This window comes from Malania oleifera, chromosome 10 (genome assembly GCF_029873635.1).
Source record: "Malania oleifera isolate guangnan ecotype guangnan chromosome 10, ASM2987363v1, whole genome shotgun sequence".
Taxonomy (NCBI): domain Eukaryota; kingdom Viridiplantae; phylum Streptophyta; class Magnoliopsida; order Santalales; family Ximeniaceae; genus Malania; species Malania oleifera.
Window position 1 is genome coordinate 1,283,516 of NC_080426.1, and position 11,113 is coordinate 1,294,628.

Consider the following 11,113-nt stretch of genomic DNA (forward strand, 5'->3'; position numbering starts at 1 on the left):
GTATGGTTGCAATCATCTGCCTAAAATGGATCAGGCCACCGAATATTCCCCACTATAGATAGATTAGCTCAGCGATGAAAAGTATGCCGCCTCTACTTTAGGGGAGCGGTCCACAGATTTGTTCAGACTGTTTATTTATTTATTTATATTTTTTGGGGACAGTATTTGTTTTATTTTGAATTTTGTCCTTTAAGCAAAAGTGGCGGACGCCATGAACCACGCGAATAGGGTTTAGGCACCCCACCTTTCTTTTTATTGCCTACTCAATTGGCATAATTTCTTTTTTTATTTTTAATTTCAAATATTTATTTATTTACTGAGTAAAAGACATTGACATACTTACATTTAAAAGATTTTATGTTTGATAAAATATTATAAGGCCATGTTTGTGTCTTCTGAACAAATTTTAAAAAAATTTTAAAATTTTAGAAACTTCAATGTAAGTTAATATTTTTTACCCTAATTTATTTGTAAGGTTGAGAGTATAAAATAAGATAATTTATTATTTGTTTAAACTATATTTTATTATTTTCGAAACTTTAAGCCTTCAATCTAGAAGTTTATGCTTTAATCATTGAGATACTTCTAGGTATGTTTTATGTTCAGGGGTTGAGGGGGTTGAATCCTTATAATTCAATAAGTACATAAAATTAGACAGGTCAAGGGTGATGTCCAACATAGAATAAAACTTAACCAATCTCCCTTACTAAGTGGCGCATACTTAAATTCTATTGAATTCGATCTAGTCTTGGCTCATCGGAGACTTCAAAGTTATAATACTTTAAGGAATTGTAATCATGAATAGTTTAAATTTTTACTTTACAAAAATTAAATCAAATAAATTATTGTGCATAAAACATTTAGTATAATAGATCTTGTTCACCATGAGATACCCCACCATGCTACTAGCAAATGCCACTTAATATCAGGAGTACAACTAATCAAGTAATGCTTGTGTGACATGATTTTTCAAAATCTATTAAACTAATAATGTTAAGGGACCACTCACTTAAATAAGATGTCACACTACTTGCAATGAGATCCCAAGATTCCATAATAAATAACATATCCCAAGTTACCAATGGTTTTTGTATATATATAGAGCAGGAAGAAGAAAACCCCTCCAATTCGCCAAACCAATTCAAAAATCACATGGGCTGTGCTTAAGTTTGAAACCCCATATATTGAGCAAAAACTGACTCCTCTCTTATAATAAATATGGTGGGGAAACCACCAGGCACCCGCCTTGCTGCACCAAACAAACCACTCCATGAAAATATTTTTTTAATTCAATAATAATATATATATGTTGCTAAAATGATAATGATCAATTAGGTAGGCCACTCTCTTGTGAGAGAGCTACTTGCCAAACTATTAAGTTACAGAAAAAAGAAATCATTATTGTTGGGGCTTCATGGCAATTGTCCTTCTGATACACCAAACAGATGGAGATGCCTTCACCAGCAAACCAAGGTTCTAAGTCGTCAAGTGAAGAAGTTGAATGAATTGGTATGTACCAAAACAGGTTGGGTCAAAAGAAAATTAGGCCAGTTCAATCATTTGGCGTGCTCCTATGAGCAGTACTAGATACAAGCAAAAGCAGGCAGAAAAAGAAAACTAATGATACAATAAAAACAAATAGAAGAAAATCAAATTAGACCTTCCATTCAATACCTGATTCCCTTTGCAACCTCAAAGAAATGAGCAACATTCTCCTCCGGTGTACCTACAACAATGCCATGCCCAAGATTCAAAATATGTTTCCCTTTACCCGCTTTCCTCACGGTATCATTTATCCGATCAGTGATGAATTCTTTCGAGCCAAAAAGAACGCCAGGATCCACATTGCCCTGAACCGCCACGTCTGGTCCCAATCGCCTCCTACCTTCAGCCATATCGACGGTCCAATCCAAGCTAACTACATCAACACCTGTCAGGGGCAGCCTCTCAAGCAACCCTCCTGACCCACTTGCATAGAGGATTAGAGGAAGACTTGGATGGGTTTTTTTCACAGAATCCACAATCTGCTTCAAGTAAGGCAGGCTGAACTGCTCAAAATCGACAGGGCTAAGCTCAGTTGCCCATGAATCAAAGATCTGAACAGCCTGAGCCCCACAATCAGCTTGGTACTGAATGTACTTTGCCATGGAGGCCGTAAATTTTTTAAGAAGTGCATGGAGGACCTACAGGAGGATTTAAACTTTTGTAACCTCTGGTGTATCAAGATGCAAATAATTGAAAAGAATGGACCTACTGGAGGATTGAAAGTTCAGTAAATGTTAGTGTATCAAAATACAAAAAAAATTAAGAGACTGGACCTTGCCCGTGTGTGTATAACTTCGATCTCTAATCTAAATTGCCATGTTTAAAAAAAAAAAAAAAAAAAAAGGAAAGAGAACAAAATATATGAGGATTTGGCAAGTGTGAAGCTCAAGAAAAGAAAAAAAAAAGAACAAAATATATGAGGATTTGGTAAGTGTGAAGCAGAAAAGGAAGCCCAGAAAAATAAATCAATTACAGCTTCAATCACCACATTTTTAAAATTTTTCACCCATGTACACCTAAGTGTGCATGCTACCACGCTTTAAGCTGGTCTCCAGGCTCAGAAAGGGTGAATCCAGGAGGATGCTAGAAACTATGTACTGCATATCTGAAACTCTATTACAAACAAAAGAAAAATGAACTTGCATTTGAGTTTTGAGACATGTGACAGACCCCACCTAGTGGGAATTAAGGCTTCTTCTTGTCATATTTGTGTTTTGAGACACCATCATGGATTCTATCACACTAGAAAATTCCAATTACTAGGTGATGTATGGCTATCTATAAAAGGAAGCCAACTGCTACAATTGGACAACAAGGACCATCTGAGTAAACGACACAATCTGGTACTTTCAATATTGTTGTCATCAAACCCAAAATCTATGCAACGGTAAAGCAAATAAACAAAGGAGAAAAAACAAACACCAAGATTTACATTTTTCATCTTTAAATACCTACTCGTACAGGTGAGAGGAGAGAACTTTCATTATGAATCAAACAAAGGTACACTAAAGATCAGAATCACTCAAACAAAACCCCAACCCAACCTCATGCAGAAGACAAAATTGTCCAAATCCGATGAACATAACAGACATTTATATATATGACCTGGAAATACAAAACGACTAATTGGGTTGAATATAATTTAATATAACATGTTTTAATAGTCCAAAATCGCTAACCATCCAAAATTGCCTTGCGATTAAGCTAATCTATGGTTGTTAAATCCATATCTTTATGAAACCACGTGTACACCAATGGGCTGCCTATAAAGGTCTATATGTGCATGTATTACCCAGCAGCTGCTAAAATGAATAACAAGTGACAAATCATAAAATCATGATCATATTTGTATGTTGGATTCTTTTCAATCATTAAGATCTTTTTTCACCTCAAAGTCGTTAACTGTTGTGATATGTAGCTCATATACTGAATGAGATGCATGTACAAGAAGAGAACATGGTGGAAAATCAAAGTGCTGAGGAGCAGCAGGGAAACCGTCGACGGTTTGGCACCCAATTTCAGACAATACGCATTATGTCTAAACCCGTCGACGGTTGGCTCGGGAACCCAGCGCAAATTTTTTGAATTTTGAAAGAGGCACTTTAATATGGTTGGAGTTTGAAGGGAAAACCTCCAGAACTCTATTTGTATGTCATATCAAATGTATTTGTAGAGGAATGGTTGTAAAATAAGAGTGGTGTACACTGTTTATTTCTTTTGGACAAGAAGATAGCGAATTTTGTCATTTGTTCCCATGGATGTAGGCGTTGCCGAACCACGTACTTCCTTGTGCTATTGTTATTGCTTTCATATACTTGTTGTGGTTGTGGATTGTACTGTATATTCATCATTTACTGCATTGTGTGTGATGGGGATCAACAAGCCCTACCTATGTCATTTTCAAATGTTATGACACATGGACGGCCTCCCGATGTCCACATTTCCTTTACTGATATGTTGACATGTGGACAACCCTTTGATGTCCACATTTCCTTTGCTGACATGATGATACGTGGACGACCTCCCGATGTCCACATCGATTCATAATTGTTCGTAGATTTTGAATAGATTATTTGAAGACTTGTTTTGAATACTTTTCAGTGTGAGAAAGACCCAAGTAGAGATGCCGAAGCAAGTCCGAGTTCAAGACCCATGTGGGCCCCACATGGCTCCATTGGGCCCACATGAATTGGGTCTCCCTTTGACTTTTGTTTGTATTTAATTTGTAAACATGCAAGACAACTTGCTTGCATGTGTATGTTAGGAAATTGTGTGAGTATGTCTAGTGAGTTGGAGTGTTAGTAAGTTGTGCATAGTATTTATTGTGGCTAGAAAGCTGGAGCATTTATTTTGTTAGTAACTTGTAAGAGTAATTAATGTGTCTAGTAAGTTGGTGTCTTTATTATTTGGGTCTCCCATGCTTGTGTGGGAATTGTTAGTAGTTTAATGTCTTTGTCCCCCCATGCTAGCTATATATATACCCCTTCATTGTAAGAACTATGTAGAGAGAAAAGTATTGATATTGAAAGGAAATTCCTTTGTTGAAGCTCGTTAAGCTTTGCCCAATCCTTGTAGTTGTGTAGTGAGAGGCTCGTCGTTTTCCTCGGAGATCAAGTGGTGAGAGACCATTATTCTATCCAGCGACTCCATCCCTATCCCACCTTCATGACGTCCCTCCATCACCCACACGACCATCACCAAGTTACACCCCAAGACCACCAATCCATCATTTCATTTGCTACATGCATATCCATATTTCAAAGTGTGCATGAAGAACTTCAGATGAGTTCTAACTATCCTCCAATGCATCCACACGAACACACCAAAATACCCCCCACACGGTCACTTCCCCTCCATTACATTGCTGTGTTCGTCTCAGTGTTTCAAAACTTGTTCCAAGGAATTTTCTAGCGTGGTCTAAGACTTGTGTTGAACAACATCAAGTCATCCAAACAATTATCTTGGTAATTTTAGTACTTGTGTTTGAATCCTTGCTATATATTGTAGACCCTTGCTTATATTGAAGTCTTTGCTTGAAAGCCTGAAATTCCATACTTGAATACCACATTTAAATTCATTAACTTCAATATTGATACGTGCTAGTTTAAAATCAACTGTGGGAATATTGCTTGCTAGACATAGAACTTTATTCTAGAAATATTGAAATAGCATCTTTTCCGCATTTAACTTGATTCCTTTGTGAAAGAACTCTTAGGACTTATTTTTTAACAACATCATACACCCTTTGAAAATCCCAAAACATGTAAAATGTCATCTGGTTTATTGTGTTTATGTTCGGATAATTAATTCTTAATTTAAAGTGTATTAAGTGTATGTGCTTGTGTGAGGGTTGAAACTGTAGGACATAGGTTGACCTGTCCTACACCAGTGTGTTTGATCCTACACAAATATATTCCGCTGTGCAATTCGTTTTTCACAACATTAACATTTCTCAAGTATTTGTTTTCATAACCAATGGTACTCAGGTCCCCTTTAGGGCCTGACTAATCCACAGACTGGAGGGGCCTTTCCATAAGTCCCACCCTCCTCTAGGTAAGCAAGTACAAGATTCAAACCCCTAACTAACAACAAACATTATCCATGCCTTGGATAGTGGGGCAACACATGGGAGGTTAACATTTCTCTAGCAGTAGCCTTGGTTTTATACAACTGTGTAGATAGGTGCAGCAAACCAGTTTTAAAGTTGTTCAAATTTACCTTTGGCTGAGAGAAGGCTAATTTCTTGATTTTGGTGAAGTGCTTTGATGAACCACCTTCCACGACATATGATGCTAGGGTGAAAGGAGCCCCAACAAAACCCAAAACAGCTGCTTCATTATCTACCTGACAAATCAAAGATACAGATGAATCTACTCAGTTCTAAATATCAACCAAGTTCAAAAACATTAATTAAACATTTATATTATCTGATAATATCAGCTCATATTGCCAATGTAAGATATATATAATATGATTTGAATCATCAAATATGCCAGTCTATGAAACAGTGGGAAAAAAGATAAATCAAAAGTAAAAAATTGCACACATTAAGGATCTCCATAGGCCGTACTTGGGACACGTAAACCTACAATGCCTCTTATGATCAAACTCCAACTCAGACAACTGTAGCCAAATGAAATGAAAATAAACACAAAACAACCAGGATTTACATGGCTCAGCTTTCAAGCCTGCATACATTGAGCAAGGGAGGAGAGAAGAATCAAACAGAGATATAATAAACATTGGAATCACACAATGCTCTCATATCTTAGCCCCAGATACACCCAACCTCACAGAGGAAAGAAAAATGTTCAAACCGAATGAACAATTGAGCATAACAAATATACTTGTCTTATGAAAAAGATTGTCAGGTCCGGTCTGTCTCCACAATACCTCTGTTTAATTCATAGTTTAAATTTTCATGATCCTTCCCAGTGGACAAAGGGTTCAAACTTCAAAGTCAAACCACGTAAATCCTGGTGTTTGCTTTGAGCTATTTTTACTTTGGTACTTTTATATTATTTACAGTTGCACTGACTAGGAGACTGATTTTAACAGACCTTGTAGCTTTATGCGTCTGATCTTTGCCTTTGAGTTCACCCCAACGAAAGGGTCCTATATCAGTGGGCTTTATACATAAGAATCGAAGACATTGGGGTTATATGCACAAGATGCCAAACCTTTTTCCATTTGAGAAAAGAAAAAGGTTTAGTAACATTAATGATGATAAAGGTTCTTTCCTGTAAATATTTCAAATTTCCTTGGTGCCATATGAGGCAGCAGTTAAGTGCTTCTGCCTTTAAAGTAATAAAACACCAATCTGGTCAGAGAATTGATAAAATTATCTCAACATGCAACATGTGAGTAAAAAGAGAGGTTTTTTTAGTTACTAAATTGAGAATTAACAAAAGGGTCATTCTCTAGGAAATTAAAGGAAAACATGCCAAGTCAGACCTCTTGTCTCAAGATTGTCAATGCTTCCCCAACGTATGGGACAAAATCCTCAGGATTGAATTCTCTCACTTGATCAACATCAGCTGCTGTTCTCAAAGGATTAAATATGACAGGACCTCTACCTTTTATAATGTCAAAAGGTATATTCATTCCAGAGAGAGGGGTAAGTATGTCTGAAAATAAAATGACCTGTTACGACAGAGAACGAAGAAAATATAATGAGCAGTTGGCTCATAGCAGTAATTAGAAACAAAATGTGAATTTATGTGATAAGTTTATTGTCCATTTATAAATCCAGGCTTAGCTTAGCATGGTAGGAAGGATAGTGTTTTCAGGCAATTGAATATGCAAAGCTGATGATTTGGGCATGTACATTTACAAAGTGAAATGCTTGAATCTCAAATTATAAGAATGACATATAGCAAGGTGTCTTACCCCATCAGGCCTAAAAACCTTCCACGGCTGTAGAGAAATTTCCACTACAAGATCAACATTTTCTGATCTTTCACGAAAAGATGGATACTTCTCGCAGATGACTTGATAACTCTATCATATGAAATGTTCAAATAATTGATATTTGAATTATAAGACATTTAGGCACAACTGCAATAAAAGGAAATAACTACGAGCAAACCACCTTGGTTATGTACAGGCATGATTTTCAAATGCAACATAAAATCAAATAACAAAGAGCAAAACCACTCGGTCACTGCTAGGAAGAAAAGAAACAGATACCAAAATGAGAGGATACATGAATAGTTAAAATGAGAGTTTAATTAGAAAAATAGATGCAAAAGTACAATTTCTAACATGTTAGACCACATGATTCTTATGATAAAATAACTACTGTCCTAAAAGCAACCTGATACTGGCTTGCTTAAGAAAAAAGGACTTCGGCTTCCTACACTCAGTTCAAACCTCAAGGTTAAACAGAATTACAGATAGACACAATCATCATCAAGTGACACAGAATCAGGCCACTCCTGGGTCTTTGATTTGTAGCTAAGATTTTGGTTTCTGATTTCTGGATATAAAATACCTTTCTTAACCAAGGTTGGAAGAAACAAAAATATATACCAATGTGGAAGTCTTGAAGTTAAAATACTGCCTACCAAGAGCAAATATTGGTGCTATCTGTCATGAAACCCTAAACATGAGATAATTCAGTTGATCACTTTCTATGGACCTTCACTGGTGGGTTATAATGTGCTCCTTGGATGAAGATTCAGCATTGTAGAAGCATTCATAGAAATGTGCAGATTAAATCTACAATCAATCTGTGAATTTCAGAAATGGAAAATTTTAATGTAAAATGACAGCAACAATATGGCATGATATTTTGGTAAAGATTTTTAGTTTCTTTTTTTTCTTTTTTTTTTGGTTTGGAGGGTAGAGGAGATTGAGTGTTTTAAACAACTTCATGCATTCTTTCAAGTAGCATATTTCTAGGATAATTTTGAATAAAACTTAAGTGTTTCCATAGGAATAGAACAATTATAATATAAGGATTAGATAATTTATAAAAGAAGATATGTTGTCATCATAAAATAAATAACAATGAAAAAAATTTTATGAATCCATAATGAAGAAAAGACAAGGAATAACTAATCCCAAATTTTACCATTATTCTATGTTTGGAGAAGTCTTGGATTTGGAGTTGTATGGATTTAAATAAGATATCATATACAATTGTATTGAAATTTGTCCAAATCCAAATTCAAGGTCCAAAATCCATGCTCCCAAACACAGCATTAGAATGTTTCCTATCCTATTTCATGTTATATGGAATGAGCTGTTGCACACGTGACTTTTTTTCTACATTATTAAAACCCTAGAATTTTTTTCTTACATTTCTCATATTATTCCATTTCAGTCCTAGGAATATACTCCACCAAACCAAACCCAACCTCAATGACTGATGATCAAGTGAGATGCAAATTCTTTAGATCAAATCTTTCCCATAAAAAATAACTAGGATTCTTGACTATTGAGAACAGAATCATAGCTTGACAAACCATCGAACAAGAACATTAACTGATGCTACTAAAAATGCTAGCTCGCATTAGACCTGCCTTCATATACCTCCCTGCCTGCCTCATAAGCCAGACAGGGGGCCTTTCAACGGCATCCCCTCGAACAGCATTAAGCAATAGGGGTTCGGTTGCAGAGACAGCCTTGGGTTCAGCCACAGTTCCTGGAAGGAAGATTCAAGAATAAGAACTCTACACTACTGATCAAAACAAAGTGTTAAGTCATTCGCACAAAGCTAGAGATTTACTAACTTCAATTGGACAATGTACGACATTAATGCTACAGAAATCGTTTGAAGTCTAGGAAAAAGATGAAGTCAAAGCCAATCCAAGGCATAACAGAATCACTCAAAAGGGACAATAATTGGGAAAGATTATTCTAGTCAGTAGACAAAAGGAACATTAAGGAAGAGAGAAATTGATAGATACCTCCAAGGGAACAGCGGATTCTAGGCGGCTTTGAGTTGCAGAGATAGGAGAATTTTGACGTATTCGGGAGAGAGGCGAAAGAAGAGACTGAGCAGTTGCAGATGCACGACATGTTGGCCGCCCTCAATTTCCAAGCTTCAATCTTCTTCTCAGAGATGAAAGGTTCTACGCATTCTCCGTCGATCACTCTCGAACTTAAATTTCCTCCTGGTTTTGGTTTCCGCTATAGCTAAGCGGACGGAAGAGGGTCTTCGCTTGGATGAGGGAAGGAAGCACAAAGATAAGATAAACTTTATATTGCACTCCGCCTTCATACATAATAAATTGGATTGCGTAGTAGCATGATCTTAGTTTGGACTTATAAAAGGGTATGTATAGTTACACTCAGCTCTTATAATTTTAGTCTGTTACATTGACAACGAAAAACAAATTCATTCATCTCAATAAGCATTTTATTGAATTGAAATATTATCGTTGGTCAGGGATTCAAGCAAAAAATTTCAAATTAGGATTTATTTTGATTTTAAGAAATTTTTATTGTTGTGCCATCTTATCGTCATACTATTTTAATATTTAAAATTAAGTTTTTCGAATAAATTACTTGCTTTGTATGAATTTTTATTAAAATATTTTAATATCTAAAATTAAATCAATCATTTTATATAAATTATTTAATTACAATTGAAATAAAATACCATGTGAATTTATAATTCAAATAAATAAAAATGTCCATAAAAATTCTAATTTTTTAAATAAAAAAAAAAACAATTCCAAAAATTATTTTTACCATTTTCAATTTTCATATACAATAAAACTACACTTGGAGCACTAAAAAGCGAATTTAACAATATAACAATAAAATAAAGAGTTAAATCCATTTATATTTTTACTACACTATTTTATATTCTATATTCTTTTACATATTTATTATTTTTATATTTTTTGCAATTGTAATTCATTTCAAGGACAATAATGAGCTTAAATTAGTTATGTTTTGGATTATTTTAATTTAAAAAATACTAATGAAATAAGTTACTAATATTTTTTATTTAAAATTTCTACTTTTAATTTTAAAATTTTTTATTTCTAAGTTTTATTTTCTTAATTTTTAACTGCCTAAAGGTCCCAAAATTTCCTACATTCCTGCTATTATTATTAAGAACAACATTTACTATTAATAACATGTTCGGTTTGTGAATGGAATAGAAAAGAAAATTTGAAAAAAAAAAAACATATAAAATAAAAGACAAAAAGCAGGAGATTTGACAAAGACCCGCCTTAAGGTTTTAAAAATTCTTAAGACATGGGATTTCATGAATTTCATGGACCCCTTAAAATTTACGAAAAAGACACAAATCACCTCTTATATTTTACCCCAAAAAAAAATAGTTCTTTTGAGGAAAGGTTTGTATCTTTTTGACAAACCTCAAAAAGTTGATATTTTTGAAATCTTATAAAAGGTGTATGATATTTTTCAAACCACAAAAAAAAAAAAAAAAAATTCTGTCTTTTCGTCAAGCCTTAGAGGGAGTAAATATCTTTTACCCAAAAATAAAATAATAAATTTAATTTCATTCCTCTATCGATTGTATTCTATTAGTGACTAGTAAAAATCTCCATGAACATACCACGCAAGAGAATCATGTCAATGCACC

At 34.7% G+C, this 11,113-nt stretch overlaps 1 protein-coding gene across 2 annotated transcripts; it reads right to left on the reverse strand.

The window, feature by feature from the left end:
* Positions 1 to 828: 828 nt before the first annotated feature.
* Positions 829 to 10,959, reverse strand: LOC131165525 (uroporphyrinogen decarboxylase). Of its 2 annotated transcripts, XM_058123424.1 has the most exons (7): positions 9,459 to 10,959; positions 9,072 to 9,193; positions 7,435 to 7,545; positions 7,000 to 7,188; positions 5,764 to 5,889; positions 1,675 to 2,183; positions 829 to 1,249 (listed from the first exon to the last, which is right to left on the reverse strand). In XM_058123424.1, exons 1-7 carry the CDS (start codon positions 9,568 to 9,570, stop codon positions 1,027 to 1,029), a joined length of 1,392 nt encoding a protein of 463 aa, XP_057979407.1. In that variant the 5' UTR covers positions 9,571 to 10,959; the 3' UTR covers positions 829 to 1,026. The 2 variants fall into 2 exon arrangements, with proteins under 2 accessions (XP_057979407.1, XP_057979408.1); XM_058123425.1 differs by lacking the exon at positions 829 to 1,249 and having other exon boundaries at positions 1,490 to 2,183; positions 9,459 to 10,217.
* Between the last annotated feature and the right edge of the window lie 154 nt (positions 10,960 to 11,113).